The sequence below is a fragment of the Bemisia tabaci genome, chromosome 1 (genome assembly GCF_918797505.1).
Source record: "Bemisia tabaci chromosome 1, PGI_BMITA_v3".
Taxonomy (NCBI): Eukaryota; Metazoa; Arthropoda; class Insecta; order Hemiptera; family Aleyrodidae; genus Bemisia; species Bemisia tabaci.
This window is the reverse complement of record NC_092793.1, coordinates 53,041,710-53,068,173: the sequence shown is the minus strand read 5'-3', so window position 1 is coordinate 53,068,173 and position 26,464 is coordinate 53,041,710. Positions and strand designations below refer to the sequence as shown.

The 26,464-nt window shown below is 39.9% G+C and overlaps 1 protein-coding gene across 3 annotated transcripts in view; it reads left to right on the top strand.

The window, feature by feature from the left end:
- LOC109044794 (cytochrome P450 enzyme phantom) overlaps positions 1 to 25,814 on the top strand; it is a 48,460-nt gene extending 22,646 nt beyond the window's left edge. Inside the window, exons 1-8 of one of the 3 annotated variants that reach the window (XM_019062719.2) lie at positions 11,681 to 11,837; positions 17,288 to 17,323; positions 18,534 to 18,868; positions 20,805 to 20,950; positions 21,301 to 21,500; positions 22,514 to 22,811; positions 23,334 to 23,664; positions 25,492 to 25,814. In XM_019062719.2, the coding sequence (XP_018918264.2) occupies positions 17,313 to 17,323; positions 18,534 to 18,868; positions 20,805 to 20,950; positions 21,301 to 21,500; positions 22,514 to 22,811; positions 23,334 to 23,664; positions 25,492 to 25,694 (1,524 nt within the window). In that variant the 5' untranslated portion in view covers positions 11,681 to 11,837; positions 17,288 to 17,312 and the 3' untranslated portion in view covers positions 25,695 to 25,814. Of the gene's footprint in view, positions 1 to 11,680; positions 11,875 to 17,287; positions 17,324 to 18,533; positions 18,869 to 20,804; positions 20,951 to 21,300; positions 21,501 to 22,513; positions 22,812 to 23,333; positions 23,665 to 25,491 lie in introns of those variants that run through there. The other 2 variants (XM_019062722.2, XM_019062721.2) reach the window with 2 other exon arrangements.
- Positions 25,815 to 26,464: the final 650 nt, after the last annotated feature.

Below are 26,464 nucleotides of genomic sequence, written 5' to 3'. Positions count from 1 at the left end.
AAGAGAGAACATGAACAACAATAAAACCCGAAGAATGAAGCAGAAAAGTCTACATTGACTGGCAGATGCATAGTAGATCCTCATTTCCGGGAAGAAATGAGTTCATTCTCAAGTCTTTGGAGGCGCCATAGCTGATCAGTGTCATTTTATCATGCGTAAAGTCAATTGTTGATATCGGCTGAAGGTTTGTCCTTTGCGGAAGTAAAGCGTTAATGTTGGAAACGAACAGATCTTGGCCAATGTTTTCTGCTCTTCAAAATACCGATCTTATTTCACCTTCGAACGTTCCAGATAGTGCGTTGAACTTATTCAAGGCTCCGCTCTGACAAACACACCGCCACTTTGGACGTGAAAATCTTCATTTTTTCCTCCTGGGATTCTTGTCAAAACACACGAAAAAATGCAACTTGGTTGTAACTCGTAATTTATTATGAAACTCTAGATCAAACCCTAGATCAAATCAAGGGATAGCCAATGGACAAGACCTGTGAGAGCTGTATCACGTTCGGGGGTTGAGGTAACCAATTTTGAAAAAGTGGTAATGAATTGCCGATTTGTTCGCAGAGTTAGTTTGCAATATCTTCTCGCTTCACAATGGCTGAGGAGTATGAGACTCGTCCACTCAAAGTTGATTTAAGTATGATTGAAAAATGTCCAACACCTAATTTTTAGGCAGAAAACAAGATATATCTGAAACCAAGATTTTCATTTTAAGGTAGATTTTTCATTGAAATAGTACTGCTTTCGTATACTCGTGATGTTAGACGACACGAACACACATTGAAAGGCAAAATCATGATAAGAATCGGACCAAAAACGGATTGACGGCCGCATCTTTGATATGCTATTATGGTCGCTTATTTTCTTACCCTTGCGTTTAAGTCTCCACGACAACGTTATTCAGAACAACTAACCCAAAGTATTAATTACAATTCTACGATTCCTGATCCACGCGCCGATGTTGAAGTAAGGTATACAGTGACTTAAGTGGCACAATAACATATGTACATAATTCCACGCAGGTCCATCAAAGCAAATGACCAAAAATAGACGGATTTTGCCGCTATAAGACTCTTACAATTTTCTACAAACTACTTTTCGATGGTTCCAATCACAGTAATTAAACATGAGCAGTAGTCAAAGTTATTATCTTAGTGCATCAAGAGTTTGTCATTAGTGGACCATCCATTCAAAGGATCATCAAAGGTGAGAAAAACACTCGCGGATGCAACCCTTCACCTAGCAGGAAATACGATGAGATTGTGCCTGTTTACGTCGGAACCACCGAACCATAGCTACGTTCATCGAATGACGTAGCCACCAAATCAGTCCATTCTTGGAGCTCAAGCTCCGGATCGGCGAATAAAATAGTGACGTCATAAGATTGTTTTCATCGATTTACCTGGAACGCATCCCAGGACTCGGGCATTCCTAGAAAGCGTCCGGACTCGAGTGAGAATGCGAGTGAGGGTGGACATGGTGGCATTTTCCAGTTTCCTTTTTGCGTCGAATTGCGCAAGAGGCGAGAGGTGTCACAGGGGTGAAAGGGGGTCGCGGAGGGAGGGGGGCTCGCCCGGGGGTGACTAATGGGTTCGCGCACCGGCTCCGTACCGGCACCGGCCGGCCGGCGCTTCCCTAGCTTGTTTACATCGCGTGCATATTTTAATGTGTTGCACCCGACTTGCGGACGCCGGACGCCGGCTAGAACCGTCCGCGGTGCTAGGGAGGGGGGGGGGGGGTCGCCGCCGCGGGGCGTCCACAGTCGCAAGACGGGGGAGGGGCGGGGAGGCCGTGGAGGTTGAAGTGGAGGCTGTTGTTTTCGTCTGAAAGGATTACTGACCTTATCGAAGGTTTTCGACAGTTTTGCGTCGCGCTCTCCCACGAGGAATACTCCGCGTTGCCGCCTCGCTCCGGATTTTTCCGCCCGGAAAAAGCTTCATCGCGAGCTTCAGCAACTTGACGAATCAACGTACTGAAGCAGAGCGAGGTTGCCTTATTATCTCTTATATATTACTGTACTCTTATATATTACTGAAAGTACTGTTTTCGTACACTCATGATGTTAGACGACACGAACACACCTTAAAAGGCAAAATCATTATAAGAATTAACTGGACCAAAAACGGAATGACGCGGCCGCATCTTTGATATGCTATTATGGTCACTTGTTTTCTTACCCTTGCGTTTAAGTCTCCACGACAACGTTATTCAGAACAACTAACCCAAAGTATTAATTATAAAAATTATAGGTATTATTATAGGTATTTTTTTTAAAAAAAAAATAGTATTTGATTTTTCTATATGGAAAATTAGGCTACTAGACGATTTCCAATTTTTAATGAATTTACCGAAGATTATGATAAATATGTATGCTCGCAAAATTTCATGTTTCAGAGTTGCCTTCAGTTTTCTGTTCGAAAAATAAGACATCGCAGAGAATTTAGCGAAGTCTGATGAAGTTAAGCAGTTTCTTTAGCACTGAATAATGAACCACAACTGCCGTGTTCTCAAAGAGAGTAGTAAGTACAAATATAAAAAAATTTAAAAAATGGTTCTAGTACCGTTCTAGCGAAAATTCTTATTATACAAATCCCCTGCTCATCATAAAATTGTTACTTGTCATCCAAAAATTCTTACTAATTGTTCGGACAATTGAAATTCTTGATGTATCTTCGACTACATGAGCCGCGGAGCTTTTTTAACTTTCATGTTTGACAATACAGCAGCGCTTGCTATGTTCTACATGCTTGCGTGGTTACGTTTTGGACAAACAACAAATAAATTTTAAAGTTAAAAATTGTACAAAAAGAACACCATTTTACTCAAGACAGATGCAAGAACAGCTCCTTTGCAAAGCAATGTGATATTGCTGCTTTTTTTCTGAAATGACAGTGAATTTCTGGCATTTCTTATCGTTCTCGCTTTACTAAAGCGATAAGACGAATTTATATTTTTTTTTTATTCTGTTAGGTGAATTTGCATCTATAACAGGCCAATTTTCCCGCTTTACATAAGGAGTTTTTGCAGATTTTGCTACAACTCGTCTTGCAAAATCAGGGCGGTTGGATAGTAATATGGCTAGTGCTTGTTTCGCAAGCCTCTTACACAAGGTTAAAATTTAGATCTATTAAAGCTGAGCGTTGATTTTATCAGGTCTAAGTTCAAAGAAGCATGTTGCAACACATTTCTGACGAAACTGAAACCCACTATTTAAAAATTCTTCATTTATTTGTGAAATATAAGTTTAAAATTCGGGATTTAGAAGTTTCATATTTCCATGGTTGCTTGGAAACCTCAGCGCCCAGTTCAAAGAAGTATGGTATAGAAACATCAGCTGGAGAAAAACCGAAACGCAAAGCTTTTTAAAAAATACTATATTCATTTTTTAATTAAAAATTAAAAATTCAAAAGTTTAAGTTTTCGCATTTTCCTATGAAAGGAATGCCACGTTTACTTCAAAATCGATGCGTTTTTTCAGAGCGGGAGTTGAAACCCTGTCGGTTGCAGGAGACCTTGAGTCGATTCAATCCATAACGAATATACTGTTTATCCGCTATTTGAGGAATACTCTGTCGCGCTCAGTGAAAACGCCGTATGAGCTTTCAAATGTCGTCAAATTTTCTCTTAGAAATACTTATTTTTGAAGGGAGCTATATGCTTCTTTTTCCTTTAAATTTTTAGATTTTTTATATGAAATTACGAACGTAATCCTCTGAAAAATCGGTAGAAAAATATTCACAAATTTTCCTGAAAATTTGTCGAAGGAATAAATGAATAGAAGGAAAAAATAGAAATGACAGTAACGTTTCGACTCGGACCTCAACCTACAAGATAGATCTTTTGCAGTATTTATTCTAGAATTGCCATGATGAAGGATAGTACACTTAGTTAAAACGGGCGTGAGATCGAGCGGCGAAAAAATTAACCCAAGAGAAAAATAGAAACGACAGTAACGTTTCGACTCGGACTTCGACCTACAAGATGGATCTTTTGCAGAATTTATTCTAGAATCGCCACGATGAAGGATAGTACAATCAGTTAAAACGGGTGTGAGTCTAGACCTTCCAAGATGTGACAGCCAATCTAATTCCGAGTCTTCGTAGGCGCAACGGTGATCTATCACTCGATTTGATCAAAGTCAAATCGGAGCTTCTCAGACCGATTAACGAAAGGTCGCTTTCAACCTTGGACTAGTTACGATCAGCCGCCCCGGTTTGGCTTCCACGCTCAGCGAGATCGACAGAGGCCTTTCAAAAAATTGCCCTCTCCATACACCCACCGACCGTTTGATCTCATCGACCAAATTCAGCTTGGCCTCGACCTCCTATTTTGAAAATCTCCCCACACCGAGAAAAATGGAGCACTATTCTGCCGTGATAGCGAAGAGAACAGTAAGTGCAAAAATGAAGTTTTGAGAAAACAGGCTCAGAAGCTTCCGACCGGAAAATTGTATTGAAGGAAGCCTCCGTTCTTTGTCATATCCAAAAGACTCCTAGAAATTGGTTTGGATGATTAAAAATTGACTGATTCTATTTTAATTACATAAAAAAGGCATTTTTCATTTTCATGCTAGGTTATTGTTCGGCAAGACAGCCGTAAGTGCTATCTTCAGCATACTTTCATGGCTGCGTTTCGGACACACAACAAACGCATTTTCAAGTTAGAAATTGTCGGAAGAGGGCGGTACTATACTTGAAAATACTGTTTTCATTGGCTCTCTGGAGAAACAGTGTCACTTACTGCTGTCTTGAAGTAAGTAAGTGTTAAAAGTAATTTAAGGTTAGCACGTGTCATTTTAGAGTCAAATAGAGTCAATTAAAGTCAAATTGATTTTTTAATCAATTCGTAGTTATAGTCAATTCGAACGAAGGAACGTAACTCCATTCCAAAGTTGCCAAATTGACTCAAACAATTTAATTTATTACACCAATAAACATAGATATACAATTTTTTTTCCAAAATTTGTCTGATTTTCACATGAGATCAGAAAAAAAATCAGTGAAATTTTCAATTATAAATGCTCAAGGTTCTCCTAGTATAAATGCAATTTGCTTGGGGAAGTTTGCGACACTAAAATGGACTACGTTTTGCAATTTGGAACTATAAATTCTAGCCCGGTTTAAAAACAACATATCGACGGTGAAACTACCAAACCACGTATCTCGGTTTGCGACGTCGCAGACTTCCTGTCATACTTTATTTTTTAAATGAAAAACTACTTAACGTCCTGTCATGAAAATTTCTGTGATTTTTCCTCTTCGTGCGGAGAAAATTCTGTGAAAATTTCAAGGAATGGTATTGATTTGGTCTACTTCAAAAAAATAAAATGCGAGCGTAGATTTTTAAACACCGCAAACGAGATACGTGGTTTGGTAGTTTCACCGTCGATATGTGCCATTAGTTGCCCTATGCAAAGGCCCTATGCTTAGTTGCCTAATGTATAGTTCCAAATTGCAAAATGCAGTCCAAATGTACTTACGTTCTTTCGTGAGGGGAACGTCGAAATTCGACTCCAAAAAAGAATCAAAATTGACCCTATCTCATCCGTGCGTTATCAGATTATTTTAATTTTTAACACTGCAGACAATCAAAATCGGAGGGGAATAAATGAAAAAGCTCATTTTGTGTACTGAAAAACACTTTTTCTCAATGCGGCGGATTAACCTTCCTTCTCAATTAATTTATGCCGCTCATTTAATACGGAAATAAGTGCTTCGATCAAATGGCGAATCAGGCCAAGGTCTTCGTTTACAAAAGCGCGACGACGCACCTACGGACCAAATGGACCGTATTTATTTTGCGGTGCCTTTAAAATATACGCGGACGGGTATCGGGACTCGAGCAGTCTGTTATAGCAATGTTATAAAATTTCATGTTATAATATTCTAGGAAGTGTCCTTCCTTTGGGTATTGAATACTACATAAAATAGTAAAAATAAAATAAAAAAACATCAGCAGGTTGGAATACAGCATAGGTAGAATGAGGACCGGTCACGTGTAATCGTTGGATGAATATAGGTCTTCAGATTGGTCGGGTGAAAAATAATCACACCCTGTAAAAAAGTATTATAATTCCCTCATGCATGAATGATTTTTCAAAAATTTACCCGTTCACGGAGGTCATTCATCTGCCCAAATTAATGGTTGATCCTTTTAATGATTTTCTCCTAGCCTTAACTAACCAAGGAGCTTATCATGCGACTCCAAGTCCCACAAACAGCTTTCCCTTAATAAGTTTTAATGTTCCGGAACGACTCCCTGTTTCGTCATTATGTTCAGAGGCGTGGCGTGCTTTGCGATATATCGGTTGATCTGCCATTTAAACTTATGGAGAGGGATCCATAAATAGGGTGTTCGCGACGAACACCTTAATATTCGATCTTTTACCAAAGCTTCAAATGGGGAAATATCGATTATCGACTTAAACACGACCCAACACGGTCTAGCACTTAATCAACCTGAGAAAGTCTTATATTTTTTCGGTAATGGAAAAATGAAGCCGTTTATTTCCTTTATGATTGTTACTTTTAAAACCCGATCAAATGCAGGTTTTAATATTAACTGCATACATTGTCCAACATAGTTTTGTGAATATGCGCCCATGAAATGACATCATATCCGTTCTGTTACAAACAATATTTATCCAACGAATTTCTCACTGCTCATGCAAATTGTGAATTTTACAATCCTCAAATGTATCATGTGATACTACAAACATTTTTCTCCCTTCGAAATTCATTGTTTTGATTTATTCTAATCTGTGATTCAAACATCACGGATCCTTTGCGATAACAGTTGACCATGATGTCACGAGTGTTTTCATCGTTAACCAACTTGAAAAATGTTATCGAATTTTTGCCTACTGCTAGGAATGGTATATTTTGTTTTGCTTCATATTATTCTTTTACCTCAGAGTCTGCGAGTCCCGGGTTATTCAGTCAAAAATGTTGGAAAAAAAAAATATTTTGTTTTCTTATACGCCGGCTGTTTTTTTCGCAATCTGAGACACCCACATTTTTCAGATCCGATTTCATATTTTCTCAATTGCGCTTTAAGATTTGTTTTCGTGTTTTCGCGACTTTTCCGAGGCCGGACGAAAACAAACACAACTTTTCATGACGTCAAACACGCGCCCAAAACAAATTAACCATATCCACCGTAATCAGCCCGTGTTTTTCTCAACTATTTCGGCGCTCATCAAAATAGACGCGTCTATTAATAGAGGAGTGGACCAATGCCTGGAGAATATCTTGTGGAAATTAAGAATTTTAAACGAGTTATAGTTGTTTGTTTTACTAAAGAGGCTCGCCTGAAATGTTCTTAGAGATGATCCGTGGTGAGGGAAGGGGGGAGGGGGTCAAATAAAACAGTTGAAGCGGAACTTCGACCTTGAGCTTGTAATAGATCAAATCCAGGTTCGCTCTCGTGCGAGGGGAATGAACCCGGACAATTTCTGTAAAAAAGATGGTTTGGACGGACGAAACGGACCTTTGCGAAGTGTGGCTTGATTACACTGAAAAAAAAGTTCGGTCGCCTGAACCAAAGTTCGATGTTCCATAGCATCCCAACTAATTCGGTTTGTCAAAACGAACTTTCGGTTCGTGTGACCAAACTTTCACGGTAAAGTGAACTGACGAACAAAGTTCAATCATATGAACCGAATGTCCGGTTATACGAACCGAAAGTTCAGTTTGACAAACCGAATAGTTGGGATGATATGGATCACCGAACGTTCGATTCATACGTCTGAACTTTTTTCAGTGTACACTTATACGAGTAGGTTCGATACACTGAAGAAAGACCGCAAGACGCCCCGGTCAATGAACCGTAAGTGACTTTAGTACGGTATTGCACATCGGCCGCACTATAAGGTGCGTGTAACTGAATTTTCGGCTCTAGGAACCGTACACTCGATTCATGCGACCGAGCTTCCAACCCAGACAGATGGTTGCAGGAACCGAACAGAGCACGCTTGCAGCGGCCGTTTTGAAGTGTGCTGTGCGCAAGGCTCGGCAAAATATTGACGGTAAAGTTGGAAAAACGCGAGTATCAATGGCAGCAATTCAAAATCCTCACTCTTATTTTATTTCTTTCATAGGAGACAAAACCAACACCATGGCTTGGAATTTTCACAAAATATACTCCTCACGCGCAGGCGAAAAATTACAGAAGTTTTAAACAAATAACGTTGATTAGTTTTCTGCGTACAAACTCAAATATGTCAGGAAGTCTGCAACGCCGAACAATGGAGCGAGTCAATGGGGGAAGTCGGACAAAATTCAGAAACTTTAAAAGCCCATAACGTCCGTTTATACAAAACTTTGGGGTTTTAGAAGTGGCTCCATTGGTTTCCTCGTGAAATTTCCTTCATTGAGCACCCGTTGAAATTTAAAATCTAACAAAATAAACATCAAAATTTTCGGTTTTAGTCGACAAATTCATGTCCGACCCCTCCCAAAGGCTTGGTCCACTGTGCGCCGCGAAGCGAGTTAGGCGTTTCTGCAGTTTCACCGTCGACATGTTTACACGGAAGAAGCTGCACTTGCCCGAGCTCGAGGTGGGTCCTCGCACACTGACATTGATCACCTTGAACGCGATCAATGCCACTCGGACCGAGTTTAAAATTAGGCTAATCGCCCGTGTCAGATCACGTTTTCAACGATGGAGTAAATAGCTCAAACCGGGCAAATTTGTTCGCATTTCCAGGGATTTTCCGCGCTTGAGTCGGAGAAAATCATCATAACCAAACACCAAACGTTACTCGCTCACTGTAAACAAGCCCAAAACGGAACCAGCTGCCTTCGTTCTTCCGCCTTGGGACTAACTAGAGTACCTGTATACGGGAGAGTATTGTCATCTCAATACTTTTACTACGGAAAAATTGTGCCGCTCTGTGATTGGTCGGCTATCCCGGAGCCCCAAATTTGTACCAATGTCAACAAACCCCAGCCCCTCCACTCCTAGCTTGACCCAATGTAAAGAAACAATACGACGGTGAAAGTCGGCAATCACATAACTCGATTTGCGACGTCGCAGACTTCCTGTCATACTTTATTTTTTAAACGGGAAACTAGTCAACGGTAATTCCATAAAACTGCCGTGATTTTTCTTCTATGTGCGAGGAAAATTCTGCAAAAACTGCAAGGAATCATGTCCATTTGTTCTCCTTTAAAAAAATAACATAGTTGCGGAGATTTTCAGACACCGCAAACGAGTTATGTGATTGCCGACTTGCACCGTCGAATATGGCGACAACGTTCTACAAAGTTCTAGACGTAATTTTGGATGCGATGGACATTTTTTTATGATCAACTTCTGAATTGAGTTCGGATCGACCTTTAATAGATATTTTTCCGGAAAATTAAACTTTGAGTGTGATTATCATTTATTTCTCAGTCGACAATATGTATTCCTCTGGGTCGGGTTTGTTTACATTTGTCCAACTTCGGAGCTCCATGATAACCTAAAAATGATGAACCAATCAGAGAGCGCGGCACAGAGATGGCTATACTCTCCTGTATACAGATCTTCTAGGATTAACCAGAGTAGCTCAATAAAGTCTCAGCGACTTATTTTGTCTTTCTAATTATAAAATAATGCTTTTATCGGGAAAGTTTAATTACTAAAGAATCCATTTCTGATTTACTCACCCATCTTAGTAAGGCTTCATGCAGCTCTCAGACTATAAACAAGCCGGAAAGCTCTAATTCGTTCGTATTAGAAAAGCTCTCAGCTATTTTCTATGTGGACGGGGTTTCAAGTTCCTCGAAGAATAGGAGCACCGCTGAGATGAAGGAAATCGCTCACCAAAATTTCAACCATCAATTGAACGTATTTCTGCCAAACGGAACTAAGGAAGAGTGGGAAACATGGGGTGTGCTCTAGAAAGCTGCACAAGTAACAATGTTAAAGACGTGATTCCCATTAAAGATAGAAATGCGGGATTTGACCTTCTGTCAGACGGAACTATGTGCCACTGAATGCGGTACGCATGAGCCATACACATGTGACAAAAGCGTTATGGACAGGGCTCATGAGTTAAAGACTCCGGATGTCGATCCTGATACCGAATCTGTCATCGTTGACGTCACTGGCGCTTTATGATTCCCATTGATTTTTACGGTCCTCGACTAACGAGCATGCCCCCTCTTTTTCACCTGTCTCGTTCAGTTTGGCAGAAATACATCCAATTTTGAGCAAACTACACCACTGCCAATAACGTAAGTTACGGGAAAACGAGTATCGTCCATGGTGCTTTGACATCAGAAGCATTAGTAAAGGTATCACAGGAATAGGCGCTTAAAGAAATTACGAACGTAGCATGAAGTTGATTCGCTTATTGAATTCACCCTTGATTGAAAGGATTTACCCGGAATCAACGTAACTATATCAGAGTATGCCTGATTTCCTCTAATTTTGTTTTTTTCGAGGTGGTTATATTCCGGTATGTATGGCACCGTATCCTGAACCAAAAAACCCTCTCAGAAATTGGTCCGAAATAATATACTCTAACAATTTAAAAATAACGTATACTCTACACAACAGTCCAACTTTATAGAAAACTTACCAAACGTGGATTATTGGTGTGGCTATTCATAGGCACCTACGAACACAAGGAATTCCTGCATACTTCGATAAGATCACATAATCATGATTTTTTTTTTTACTTTAAAATAAATGAACTGCAAGCACTCTGCTCCCGAGTCACACACATTGCCTATTTTAGCTATAGTGTTGAAGGCAAACCGATCGGAATGAGTGTGGAATGGTGCACTCTCGATAGATAGTCATTTGATACAATGTTTCATGTGAATGAACGTGGCTAGTGAGCAACTATTACTGCTCCTAAGCCACGCACTTTGCCTACTTTAGTATTGAAGGCAAACTGGTCACCATGAGTGCACAATGATACACTGTTGATTGCTGTCCACCAGCACAGTTATTTTCAAAGCCCTGCGTTTTGTGCGATACGATGAGAACCATCAAATGAACTGTCTACTTACAACAGAAATATTAGTCTGTAAATTATGAAACAGAATTTCAAAAGACTTCTCAATCAAACATTAGACGTTAGGTCTCGTTCATGTTCATACGCACCGTACGAAAAATTTAACCGCGTGTGCAAGTGCAAAAAAAGGAAAATTATCTCCTTTACCTATTACTCATGCTTTATGCTTCGAAGACTATGATTATGAAAATAGGAGGTTAGGAAAGTACAATGATTAAATTGTTTCTCCTTTTGTCTCAACTCAGTTGGATAAAAAATGAAACCATGCTAGAATCGAAAATTGCACCGCAAGGAGGAAACGGGACTCGGGTGACCAATCCCGATCCTCTGAACATTTTTCATTTCCTACTCAGTCTTCATTCTTTCAAAACTTCAGCTCATTATTTGCTTGCTAAGAGAAACGAGTTTTCTGTCGTGCTAAGGAAAAACGCCGTATAAACATTCGAGAGTTGCCAAATTCCCCCGGATAAAACATGTATTTCGGAAGAAAGTTATGCATATTATTAATTAAAATTTTCAGATATTTTAGATCAAATTGCGAACAAGATTTTCAGGAAAATTTGAAGCAAAACATTTAAAACTTCCTCAATAAATTAGTTTTGTATCAAGGGAATTTGGCAACACCTCAAGGTTTATACGGCGTTTTCCCTTAGCTTGGCAGTATTCACAAGTGTTACAATTCTAAAGCTGGTTAGTTCCTCGTTTGCGTCCTGTTCGAAATGAGCCTATTGACTTTCTTTCTTATGTGGTTTGATAATAATCAACGTCGTTGCGGAAATTATACCCACCAGTTTAGTCGCACGTTTTGAGGTCGATTTTTAAAATGCCGGTAAGCTATCTTCAGCTGTTTATAAAAAACGAGGGCGGTAGGTTTTTTTTTTTTAGATATTATCCTCTTCAATTTTGACTTACATAAACTGCATAATACATGTTACATTACTGTTATTTCACGTATACTAGGTAGCAGTAATCACGATAAATTGCAATTTGTTCAGAGAATGTATCGCAATTTTTTCGACGTCGATTTATTTCAAAACCATCGGATAGAAAATTTAGGGGAATTGTGATTTTATGGCATGAAGTAGCAGTAAAATCGCAATTTTCAGCGGCGATTTATCTCAGTATCATCGAAAAAAAAAAATCGTGATCAAATGAGATTAGTTCGATTTTATCTAACGCAATTTATTTTTAGAGATAAATTTGCGACAAGATTGACAATAGTCGCTCAGACATTGATGATTCTAGTGTTTTTATCGCCAAAAATTTTGAAAAAATCGCAAAATATTTCAAAATATTGCGATTTTCTTTTGTCCCAAAATGCTACTTAGGGATTGGCGGAGACACAATTTCGCACACTTTTTACATTTTCTACGTACACTCCTTCAGACTCATCTTCTCCCAGCGGAGGGGGGAGCAGGAGCTTACAATTTTCGTATGCGTCACAGAAAACTGCATCAAACGAATTTGTATATTTGTGATTATGCATCGCATTATATCAAACACGAGGTAAGTAGGAATGCGCACTTATCATTACGTGTTCACAAAAAGTGTCCCTTGTATTTTTTTGTGACCACTGACATGAGATGCGTAAAGCAGAAGCAATTTAAATTGGGGGCAAATTTTCATTTCATACGAATCGTCTCTTAAGTTATTTTTGCTCTAGAATTTCAAGGTTTCAATGTTTCTATACTTTCAGCCGTTCAGGAAGTTGTCAAGTTAATATGTAAACACCACTTAAGTTTTACTTTTAACGTCTAAACATTGCCAGAGGGGATAGTCGAAAAATCAAAAAGGGAAAAATAAAAGAAATGCGTAGACACGCTTGTCGAATATTTTTTCAAATTTCTAAAAGAAAGAAAGAAAAATACTGGATCAATAACCCATTTTTCCATGACCATGGTCATTATTTTTTAAGTTGAGAGATTTGCGTCATCTAGTAGGTTTTGTGAAATTCTGTCTCCATGTAGATTAAATTGAGTCTTTTTTTATTGAAGCATCTTAGTGTGATCGAATTTTCTTGATACATATGTGTTCGCTTGATTTCACGATCATATTCATTGGCGGCGATTCCAACCTCATCATGACCTCTCGGTCTTTATCCCCGACAGACTCAAGGTGAACAAAGTATCCTAACGTTTGACATCTTGTCATTTGTCAGTCGGTTTTTGAACCCTCTAATACCTTGAGTGTTGAAATTATTGCAAAACCTTCTTAGTGCGAAGGAAATTGATAGAATGGTAAAAAAAAATGTCTAGACGATTTCGCCTTGTTTATATTGAGCTGTTATTCTGTCAACCTTTGTAACTATAATTAGGGACTGTAGCTCCATGCTCACTTTGACCGAAGAAAGTTTACAGTTGATTGATTGTGCTCATTTGATTAAACGTTCGAAGAGGGATCTGGATTGCCTTGTCACTTGTCGCGCTAGATGGTGCGGACTGCGCAACCTAATAACTACCAACACAGTAAGAGCATACTTATATTTCTAGAAGTTTTTTATTTTATTTTGCCGACGGGAGATCTGAGGCAAAAATGCCAAAAAGGTGCGTTACGTAATTTATGAACGCTCCCTATACAGATATAACGTCAAAATATTCTAGCTGTCTAATTTTTTTTCTTTTTTTTCACAGACTTAGAAGTTAGGCAGTATCTAAGATTCATCGTACAGTGGGATTTTTAGTTGGTTAGTTTTTCTTATTTTTAAACGGATTTTGTGTTTAATAACAACAATTATTCACGTTTTTAATGGGTGAAAATAGTGAAATTAAATTCAGACGAGTGATTTTCGTTTTTTTTTTTTTTTAATATTTTAATATTCCCCTCTGAATTTGTTTTAGGGCTTACAAAAAAAAAAAAACAGATGAAAATACAACAGTACAACTGCTAACGGCGGGATGGTTAGGGGAGGAGAGGGAAGGCGCCCATGGGCGCAACTATGAACGTTTTGTGAGAGCGGGGGGGGGGGGGGCGAAGAACATATATCGTCAAGAGAGGTCTAAAGGACACTAACAAATACTACATTAAGGGAGCTTTGTGGGTTCCTTCTTCCTCCAAATGAGGGTTCGTGGGATTTCCCTCGGGAAATTTTGAAACTTGAGACGACTCAGGAGTCTGTTCTAAACTTTAAATCTAAATTTTTTTATACAGGTATTTCCAATGCAGTGCTTTAATTGTCATTAACTAAATCTTGTGGGTTCACATCCATTTCTACTCGTCTCTAACGTGTCCAACAGTCCAATGCGGCCCGCCACTGCCTTGAAATTGCATACTCATTATTTTTTGGGCGATTTTACACTCGAAAGAAGTTGTTCTTCAGAACAACACGACCCAATGATTTTCCATTTGAAAAGTTAAATGCGAACGATTAAAGCTCTACAATCTACAATTGCACGCTTTTTGCGAATTGGTTAGCCTTGCGTGTTTTGATGGTGAAAGCTGATATACAGAAATGAACATTAGCGGGTGTAGTGAAACCAAGATATCGAGCTAATGCGAGGCGCAATTTTTTTATTGTAACTGTTTCCGGCTGGGACTCAATCTTCTTGGTAACATCCACATTCATCATTAATTTACAATAGTTTGTTCACTGCAACTAAACAATTAACCACTACAATTAAATTTTATGTAGCTGCTATACCAAGTAATTGGACCCAACTCAGCATCCGTTGTAACTACAAAAACTTTCATTCCCTTATGTTGGGATCTATTTGGCCACCACGAATCCACCTCTAATATTAAAGGAGGTATCCCACTTTAAAGTCACGCGAGATCATGGGTGTAGAGAAGGACATCGTGCACGATATTAGGTCCAAGCAGTTGGTCTGGTATGGTCATGTGCGAAGGATGGCAGACGACCGGTTGCCCAAGCAGGTCTTCGATTGGGTTCCTCCCGGAAGGCGACGGCGTGGACGTCCTGTGAAAGGTTGGCGACAAGGGGTGGAGGAGGAGATCAGAAGGTGCCAATTGCCTGATGATCTCTGGGAGGATAGGGGGCAATGGCGATTGGGCGTCGCAGAGCGCGAGGCGGCGCTATAAAAGCGACTTTATGTATGTATCCCACTTTGAAACACAGTAGATGGGGTCATTCGTCGGAAAAGTCAATTCTATTATTTCTTGCATCCAAGTGCGCCACATGTAAAATGCGAACCAACAAGTAAAAATGTGACTTACACCGATGATGTGTGCTTGACCTGAGGACCTCAAAACGACCTCGACAAAATATGAAAATCTTTTGAGTCTGTGCATGCGCGTTAACGTTTATTCCCAGTAAAAAAATATGGTTTTCTTTTACCTTTCATATTTACTTGCCAACGTAATCGTTGTTGAGATCCGATAATTTATGAAACAAGCTCAGAAATCCCTGCGTAGAAAAAACTCGGCAAGTTGGATATTGAACCAATTCGTCACACGAAGTTTTATACTTTCTCATTAGTGTCCTTCCGCAATCCACAAGGAGCCTCTCTTAATTCTGGAAACAGGCGAAAGTCTGATGGAGATCTAAGGTACATTCCGGGGTTTAAATTGATCAGCGTTAAGTGCACTTTATGACATCTCATTGAACTTTCCATTATGTGTAAATCACTTACCACGTAAAATTCTAAAAACAGGACATGCAGCTCGGTGCTTTTATTCAGACCTTTTCAAATGTTCAATCTTATACGAATGCGAAAAATAAAAAGCTCCTTCATTTCCCTGTGATACCAGAAAACTACAACTAAGCTCGAATAGTTGTGGATTCGAATTCCAATTTCCATTATGGTTGTCGTCTATATGAAGGTATGGGGTTTCGTTAGTTGCCGACCTTGGTCTGATGGCATTGTGAGGCTTCTTCTCGTGGACTACACGAAATAAAAAGTATGGTAAATTTGATCAAGAGTATGGTAAATTCACGCTTATTGCCAAGTTTGTCTTCCAATTTTAACGGAGATTATACCTTGCAACAATCAAGTCCATAACGGCATACACCGCGGTGGTGCATACCATGGCTTCTCCTACCTTGGATTTATCAATCGATGACGCACTCATTCGTACTGGTTGCCCGCGTTGAATACGGATGAAAGCAAGGTGGAAGGAACCACAGTACGCACTACGGGTGACGTCATACTTTCTGTTTTTCGACGAGCGATACTTCCGTTAAGAATGTACGTGGGAACTTGGTGTATGTTCGGATCTTATTATTTTTTCGCTCATCTTTAAGCGTTAACCACCATGACGTGAATCCGCGGATGACGGAACTGACCTATTCAGTAAAGAATCAATGAGTATAGATGGAGGTAAAATATTTGGTAAAATGAACAATTTCGATTTTCGGGCTTAATTCTGCATGGTATCAGATACGGCAACGCTGGCAGAACTGCTGAGACTGCAGCTTGATGTCTCAATGTTGTCTTCAATTTAACCCTGAATCTTCTCACGAATCGTTTGTTCTGGAATGAAATTCTATCTCTTTTCATCATGGTTTTCCTTCACAGTTTGCCGCGACAATCACAGGATAGCCCTCTCAAATTAAATCCTTTTACTTGGATTATTATTATATTTTTGTATCACTCATCCTGTTGAAAAAACTGGATGCGCAGAAAGGTTCAGCTTTATTTTATACATCAGTTGGCTGGTGCTTTCACGGTTTTTTTTTTTTTTTTTTTTTTCGAAAAATGACACGCCATCAATATTTGATTAAAACTTTAGGTGGTATAATGTGTGGTCGAGGAACTCCCATTTTCCGTCTTTGGAATGGTACATAAAAGCATATATTTAAAGAAGACATTACTTCAGGTCAATTTTTTGTATATACGCTCGTATACATATTTAGGTACTAAAAGAATACCAAGAAACTGCCATTTTTTGCGAAAAGACGAAAAATCGCGGGCCATTTAACCTAACAAACAAGAGTTAAACTTTCTCGCACATCCAGTTGTTGATAAACCTTACAGATTGGACCTCGAAGTGCCAAAAAAGACGGTTAGGGATGGAAGGGTTCGAGGTATTTACAATTTGACGTTTAGGGGGCAGAAAATGGCCCTAAATGGGTGAAGCCCTTTAAGAAAACAAACGGCAATGCTGTGATTGGAGGCTGTGTCCGAAATACGTGCGGCCACCAGACGTCTCAGCCACGTGACTCACAATTCCTGACGAAAAACGTTCTTTACACGCCGTGCTTTCGATGTGATACCCATCTGAATTTTTCATCTCAGTTTTCACGTTATCTAAAATACTTTTTACTTAAAATTATCAATCAAATTAAAACATTTTAGTGATAAAAGTGATATGCTCTGTTCACAGATGAGCCAATAAGCTTTCGTGTATAATGGTGTTATCGTGAGTATCTATCCATTCCTATTACCCATACCAATTTTACCAGTGTATAAGAGTATTCAGAGGGGAATTTGGTCAGTGAACTCAAATGCAAGTTCTAGTAGTTACAAGTAAATATTTTTGGCGCTCTATGTGACACCCAGCCATAAAGTTTAGTTCAAAGTATAGTATAATTTTCTTGCTACATACCTATAGCCTACCTAGGTATTTCCTCACGTTGTTGAGAGAAAGCTGCCTAATAAAGGTGTCTACACTGACGCAAACAATTTTTAACAGTAGTTATGAGACATTTGTGGAACATGATCAGTGATGTTTGAATTGTCCTAAAAATATTCAAACCTATGGTAGAGGTACCTAGTAGTGAAACGACAAGAGGAGTAAGACGCCATCTAAACGGGCACTGTATTCATTTTTCAATTTCGATAAGCGGCTTCTTGAGTTTAAGTGCGCTCTTCATATGTCATTGAACTATCAAAATCACCTACATAATCCCGCTTCATTGAAATTTTAACTTTTATGTCTACTTTACCTCCAAACACCCTAAAAGGGTAAGAAACACGCTCAAGTCATTCTTTAAGAACCTAGCATGCAATTTGAAAACTGGAAGAAGACTGACATCGCTCAATGGTTTTTGTTTCGAAAATAAGGAAACCACATAAGAGGAAAGGATTAATATGCCTTGAAACTTCTTCAATTTTCTATGATAGGTTTTGCTGTCGTTTTACCACAATCTTGCACTCGACGTAATGGGTCAGTTGGGCTGGTCACAAAATCATGTTTTGATCTTGTTTCTTGTAGATCATTTAAAAATATTAAGATTCGTCTAAACAGCAACTTTCTACATTAATTACTAACCGAGATGTCGCGTTTTGAAAAATTGGGTTTCCGGCGTCATCTACCGCGGTTGTGGCACCTTTGGATTCTTTCTACCTTGCTTCCATCAGTCATCGGGTAAACACACATTTGCACTGGTTACTCAACGTGAATCTCGGATGAAAGCAAGGTGGAAGAAACCAGGGGCGTCATTACAGCGGTGGTAATGACGTCAAAAACCCGACTTTTCAAAGCGCGATATCTCGGTCAATATTATGAACATAGAGAGTTGCTGTTCGGCCAAATCATATTATTTTCAGGTAATCTACAAGAATCAAGCATCAGAATCCCATTCCGTGACCAGCGCAACTGACCCATTACATTTTCAATTTTTTTGTAGCCCGGTGACGTCATGGATCCTGCATCTCGCCTTCCTCACTTTTTGCGCATCTCTGGTCCAGTGGTTAGTCCGTTACGTCCAGCATTTGCGGAGGTTACCGCCTGGCCCTTATGGGCTCCCAGTCATTGGATACCTGCCTTGGATTGACCCCAAGAAGCCTCATATTACCCTCACAAATTTGGTGTCCAAGTACGGGAAAATATACTCTCTGAAATTCGGTAATTTGACAACTGTCGTGCTCGCTGACCCTGTACTAATCAGGGAGGCTTTCAGAAAGGACGTCTTCTCCGGCAGAGCAGATTTATACGTCACTCATGGTATTATGGAAGGCTACGGTGAGTGAATAATGTTGATCGCACAGTGTATGCAGGGCTGGATTAAGGGGATGGCCACATGGGCCGCGGCCCATGGCGGCAAATTTAAGGGGCGGCAAATTTTTCAATTTTTTAATGTAGGTATCAAAAAAAGAGAGAAAAAAATCGGATTCAGAAAATAAATTACAAACGAGAAAAGGCGACAGAATCTCTCATTTCCTGAGGGTAAAAGTATAGTAATTTCTAAATTTTGTCGTCTTTCGGTGATACAAGAGACAACACCTTTAATTAGCCAAGTTAAGAGAGAAACCAAACACGCAATTTAACCTGGAACGGAGCGGCGCGGGGGTCAGCATGAAACGCATAGCGCCTACAAGACTTCATGAATACTTCACGCATTGCGTCAAACACAGTGCGGTCAGCAGCGGTCGGCGTGAAGCGCATAGCGCCTACAAGACTTCATGAATACTTCACGCATTGCGTCAACCACAGTGCGGTCGGCGTGAAGTGCCTAGCGCCTACAAGACTGCATGAATACTTCACGCATTGCGTCAAATACAGTGCGTTCAGAAGCGGTCGGTGTGAAACGCACAGCGCCTATTTGACTGAAGGAATGCTTCACGCATTGCGTCAAACACTGTGCGGTCAGTTTGTTCTTACATAATTTTTTTGTTCATTTCTTATAAATGGAAGGCCTTGTTCACACAGAGATAGGTTCTTGGAACTTAACTTTCGCACAAAGTTCCGTGGACTTTTGCTGGTAATGTTGACAGGGCTTCGAAAAAAATATGTCCAACACAAGTAAACGCGTCTTATGCACCCCTCCCCGCTGCAAGTTCACTTGATGGTTTTCATTGATGTTTCAAAACGAATGAGAAGGGGGCGGCAAAATACAGGCGGCTTACGGGCGGTAAGTAGGCGAATCCGGCCCTGAGTGTATATAGTGTATAAATAGAAAAAATAAATCTTTCTTACCAATTTCAATTCTTGTACTGTTGCGCAGCATGTCCTGAATGAAATAAGCAGTATCGCCCTAGCATCGATTACGGCCTTAACAGCTGTGCCCTAATGGGTTTTTTTATTGGCAGCAGTGTATACACAGTATGTCCTGGAAGGGATTGAAACCACCCCGATACGTCCAAAGCTTTTGGTTTTGTCTCTCTGTGGCCTTGGTTAACAATTTCCTTCGTGTTTTTTAATTTGCATAGTGTACTCCAGTTTGAGAAACCTTAGTTCGAATGTCGAAACCCTAACATCTCAAAATTTAATGACATTTACCCCATTACTTCTAAGATATGTACAGCCTTTCTCAGACTTCTGAAAGTGTAATGGTTAAACTTAGTTTCTACATACATACGAGTCGCTGTTATAGCGCTCTTTGGCGCTTTGCGACACCTAATCGCCACAAAGCTCGGTCTTCCCACAGGTTATCAGGGAGTTGACACTCCCTCATCTCACTTAACACCCCCTGTCGCCAACCTCTCACTGGGCGTCCCCTACGCCTCCTCCCAGGAGGAACCCAATCAAGCATCTTTTTTGGCAGCCTCTCTTCCGTCATCCTATTGACATGACCATACCAAACAAGTTGTTTGGTCATGACGTCGAACACGATGTCATTTTCGACTTCCATTATCTGACGCACTCTATCATTACGGACCCGATCTCTCCTAGAAATTCCCGCCGACCTTCTCCAGAAATCCATCTCCGTTGCTCTTAGCATATCCTGTGTCCGTTTCTTCAGCTGCCAAACTTCACATCCGTATGTTAATATACTTTTTACTACAGCGTTGTATATCCTCCTCTTGTTATCTTTGGAAATCCGCTGATCCCAGAGGATTCCATTTAACATCGCTATAGCCTTCCTTGCTAAGGTGTTCCTTTAACTTAGTTTCTGCTTGTTTTATATTCATTAAAACTGATGTACTACTACTCTTTTTTTTATTTATTATTACTAAAGGCTTAATCGTGCCCGAAGGAGAAAGATGGAAGGAGCAGCGGCAGTTTGCAGTATCTACACTGAGAGATTTAGGCATGGTGAAGTTCGGTGCGAAAAGAAGTCATATGGAACAAAGGATAATGAAAGGCGTGCAGGCCTTATTTCGGGTGCGTTTTACTTGCCACAATGCATTTCTAACTTCTGAGTAAGAATCTGACAGTCATTTCATATTATTAGTGAGTCCATACCGATAGTCAGTTTATACCAATTTCGTGGTACTTACAAATATTTTTTTCATTAGATTCTCTAAAGACTGATTCCTTTTTCCTCTTCCTCTGTAGATTTATCAGTTGTATCAGTCTACTTCCCATGCACTGCGTGTATGTGTTAATGTAAAAGTCAGGGAGTAATTTTTTCAATAAGATGGAACGTACTAATTTTGCAGACTTTCATACTGTATAGTTAACAAACTTATATAACATGGTTTTTGAAGGAAAGGAATATGGTTCTTTTCCAGTCCCTAGATGCCTTCGGAGGGAGTGATGTGGACCTGACTCACCCTCTCTTTCATTCGGTAGGCACGGTGATGTATTCTCTAGTTTTGGGCAAAACTTGGGACCATGACGATCCGATGTGGATTTGGCTTCGGGAGAAAATGGAAGAGGGAGTCCAAATGATGCAGGTCGCAGGTCCTATCAATTTTCTCCCTTGGTTGAGGTCAGTGTCTTTGACTGTTATGAACTCCTTTTAAACATTTGTGGGATAAAACCTCTCCTGTAGTCTATTATATGTCAAAATGCTCAGAGGGTTTCATTACATTTTTGTGTGCATTGTTTAAGTGGTGAATAAACCTGGTAACGCTCATTGAAATAGACTGAAAGGACCATATGTCATTCAATATAATTTCGAACTCAGTGGTTCAAACCAAAACAATTTAACTTCACGTACAATTTTTGTGTGATTTAATCATGTTTTTTTTCATTACAATTCAGACATTGATGAGCCATAAATAAATTAGGGACTCATTAAACACGAGGAGGTGCGTTTAAAAGAAACAACTTAACCACCTCCATACACGACCAAAAGGCAAACCATTAATAAAATTTAACTCGTCACAATTCTAACTAAAGAAATTATCGTGTCCAGTAAAAATGCCCCGACAGGGGCTGTCTGACTATATGACTTAAATGTATAATGAATTATACATTCGGACTGATACCACTATTCGACCACATGGGTGCTGAAGCTGCCTACAGTGAAAATTGAAGGCGAACTAACATGACGTTAATTTAATGTAATCCTTTCCCGTTAAGGCAATAAGTGTGTCGTCCGGAGTGAGCGCGCCATTTCCCTCGTGTTGCCTACACTGAAATTGAAGGCAAACTGACATGGCTTTAATTTAATCTTTTCCCTCTCCGTAGAATGCTAGGTTCTATCCCTCCTCCACATATAGGTATGCAATTTCACGACAACACCACCTTTTCACGTCAGTCTCATTTCTTCTTTTCTTCTCCCCCTCCCCCCCTCTCTATCATATCCTTCTTCTTTCTCATTTCTGTTTTCGCATTTCTTCTTTTCCTTTTTCTTTTTTATCTTCTTTATTTGTATTTTCTTCCTTTCTTTCTAATGTCAATCAGTCACAATAGAAACTTAATGGAACCCTCCTAAGGAAAAGGAGCCTGGTAAAGAACGACCGTGGACACAGCCCTTTATTTATCGATTATTTGCAGATTCATACCGAAGTTCAGGAAGATGATCGAGTTCCTGATCAGTGGAAAGAAAAAGGAGCACGCACTCTACGAGCAATTTTTCAAGGAGAATCAGGAAATCCTCAGTGAGGCGGACAGCCTTGCGACTGCTTACAGGCTGGAAATGGAGAGGCGGCAGGACTCCCCACAGGGGTCCCACTCTTTCGTAAGGGAGCAATGTGACCACTTTCTGGCCGATCTCCTTGGCGCTGGAACTGACACTACTTGCACCTCCATCAAGTGGTTCCTCTTGCTACTTGTGATCCATCCCCAAGTTCAGGTATATCTTTTAAAATAAGAAAATATCCAGTCCTCTGCCGAGGCCAAGTGTTACAAGTGTCACTTGGGCTGTTGTAAACTTTTACCAGGGTTTAAAAGAATAGTCTGCTGCAAACAAGAGGTATACTCACGCATGAGGACTTTCTCTGCGTAAAATTAAACAAAAGTATAATGATAAGCATATCAATGAAATCTGAAATCTACTCTTCAGCGAGCAATTTGTGTAGTTTGTGAACCGTTTTTCACCTACATGGTTGATGTTTAACAACGTGTTGTCAGTTTCGTTTTGCAAACAAGCCAAAGTTTAGGAAACTTGTTTGGCTCATGACGATACCCGAAGCTCATCGTCCAACATGTAGGATTGTAGGTAGGTCAACAGTCGAAAATCGGGTGATGACTGTTGTTCCTATATAATTGTTCATGAGGAAGTGTTGAATCCCCGAAAGTAAAAGCTTCCATCTGTCGCCAAGACACCAATAGTCTCTTGTCTCTGAATGTATGTAAATGATTTGTTCGGAAACAGGTAGAGATCCAGGAGGAATTGGAGCACCTGGAATGTGTGGACGGATTGATCGGGCTCGAGGGGATGGAGGATGCTGTGCTGCTGCGAGCTGCGTTCGCTGAGTCAATGCGTCTCCGTCCCCTGACGACCCTCGGGATACCCCACGCGACGAGGGCCGCCACGGACCTGGCCCAATTCCACATCCCCGAGCGAAGCATGGTTATACCCCTCCTCTGGGCCATCAACATGGACCCCCAACTTTGGGCCGATCCCCTGGAATACCGCCCAAGGCGCTTCATCGACGAGAACGGTAGATTCGCCAAGCCCGACCACTTCATGCCCTTCCAAGTCGGTAAGTTCTCATCCGGGCGATTGAACAGAAAAAAATTTCAGGGGTTATCTCCTAAAATTGTGGCACGATCCAAATTTCTTGGATGATTTATAGACATTTCCAATCAATGAAGATGTTACCTGTGTGAGGAATTTGCGATTTGACTGTTGATTCTTATGTAAAAGTTCACGAGAAACACGATGGCGCCACTGGTTTTCTCTGAAATCAACACCCGAGCTCAAAAAAAGCTCTCAAGTTGAGCCCAAAATGGAGGGGATATCCCACGCTATCCTGAGAGTCCACCTCTACATTAAGACCAACTCTCCATGCAAAGATAGGGAGAAAATACATTGAAAGAGCTGCCATTTTATTTGAGGACTCTAAATCTGAAAACACGGCAACCTTGCTCCCTATCTTTGCATGGAAAGTTTGTTTTGATGTAGAAGTGGACTCTCAGGATAGCGTGGGATATCCCCTCCATTTTGGCCTCAACTTGAGAGCTATTATTTGTGAGCTTGGGAAATGATTTCAGAGAAAACCAGTGGCACCATCGTGTTTCTCGCAAACTTTCACACAAGGATCAACAGTCAAATCGCAAATTCCTCACACATGCAACATCTCAATTGTGGTAGTACTGCAACATTTGAGTCAGTAACCTAATTTATTGGGGCACTACCACAATTAATTGGAAATGTCCAAGTTCGGACTTAACTCCTGCCACTCTTTTCCGTGGTCTCTCTCACCTTGACGTCTGTGTGATAGTAGTTGATTGACAGGCAAAATTTGAAAATGCAGGACAATTCAAGATTACTTAGAACACGTTTTATCTAAAGTCCTCCGGATATTGTTGACCGAAAAAATTAAGGAAAAGTGATAAAACAAAAACTTGGGCATAAAATCCGGCTCGTGAGGTTGGAAGCTATACTGGCCTATCGATCAATACACCAATGGGCCAGTTGCGCTGGTCACAGAATCGTGTTTTGATGCTTGATTCTTGTATATTAGCTAAAAATAATAAGATCTGTTCTAACAGCAACTTTCTACGTTGAATATTAACAGAGATATCGCGCCTTGGTAAACTCGATTTATGACGTCACCCACTGTGGTAATATATCGACGGTGAAATTACCAAACCACGTATCTCGTTTGCGGTGTTTAAAAATCTACGCTCACACTTTATTTTTTTGAAGTAGACCAAATCAATATCATTCCTTGAAATTTTCACGGAATTTTCTCCGCACAAAGAGGAAAAATCACAGAAATCTTCAAGACTGGATGTTAAGTAGTTTTTCATTTAAAAAATAAAGTATGTCAGGAAGTCTGCGACGTCGCAAACAGAGATACGTGGTTTGGTAGTTTCACCGTCGATATACGATGCTATGCACTACCGCGGTGGGTCACGTCAAAACACGAATTTTCATAGGACGATATCTCTGTTAATATAACATAGAAAGTTGCTGTTTGGAAAGATATTACTATATTTAGCTATTCTACAAGAATAAAGCATCAAAACACGATTCTGTGACCAGCGCAACTGGCCAAATTAAGAATAATTAAACTTCAACTGTTCAAAAATACAAATATGTACAGTCCTGATTTCTAAATCATGTTTGATGGAATTAAGAGGTAATATGAGCGCTGCGTGTGTTTGTGTGAAGAGCTGAACCAATACTGAACCATATGTCGCATTATCGTGAGGCCCTTCGGTTTTGACCTACTGAAGTTTTCAAAATTGGGACCCTCATCCGCATGAATTTCTCTACATTACACAAAATATAATTTTTCTCTGCCTCGTCGCATTTTTCTGAATGCTAAAATTGTGACTCAACTTTTTTTCAATTGTTGCAGGTAAAAGAATGTGTCTAGGTGACGAGCTGGCAAGGATGATGACCTTCCTCTTTTGTGCGAATGTTTTGCACAGGTACAAAATAACTTCACCCAATACGCCAGAAGAACTTCAGAATGCACTCGACGGAGATTGTGGGCTCCTATACGTTCCGAAAAAGTATGTGCTAAATTTTCACATCCGGGAGCGAAATGTAGACAGATAAAAAAACGATGAAGACAGCATTTTTCCCTCGTAAACGAGTTGATAAAAATTGCCTTTATTCTAATGTCCTGATAAATTTGTACCTTTTTCTTTGAATACAAAAGAATTTTAAGTAAAGAAACATGTTTTCACTTATGTATTATCTCCGTCTAATAGTAAGTAAGCTCAATTTTGATTTGAGAACTAATTTAAGAGCAGATAGAGTAAATTCACGCTTTTTCTATTTTATTTTATTTTTATTTTTCTATTTTGGAGTCAAAACAAGCAGAATTCTCAACTCTGTTCCACTCAACTCTATTCCACATTCTCAGCTAGGGCCAGAGGTGAGTTCGCGGGACGGAGGTGAGAATTCAAAATAATTTAAGGTCTTATACTCCCGCGGTTTTTTAGTATGTAAATATTTTTCTATGGCCACGATCAATTGACAGTTTAGGGATGGGATTCTCTGTTCACTTCCGTTTAAGTTATGTACATCAGTGGAAATCGGATATGACAAAATCGGATATGACGAAATCGCCTATAACGGCATATTGGTTATAACGACCTGCGATGTGGTTAGTCCCGTGACTGAGATCCCATTTATTCAATGTACTGAAGCATCGGTTATAGCGACAATCGGATGAAACGACCCTTAGCCGGTCCCTAGAAAGTCGTTGTATCCGATTTCCACTGTAATAAATACATTCAGCTAATTTATTGAGTTTCTTTCCAAAAAATTCTCTCAGTTTTTCTGATGTGTGATCAGTTAAAAAAAGAAATATTGGTTTCAGA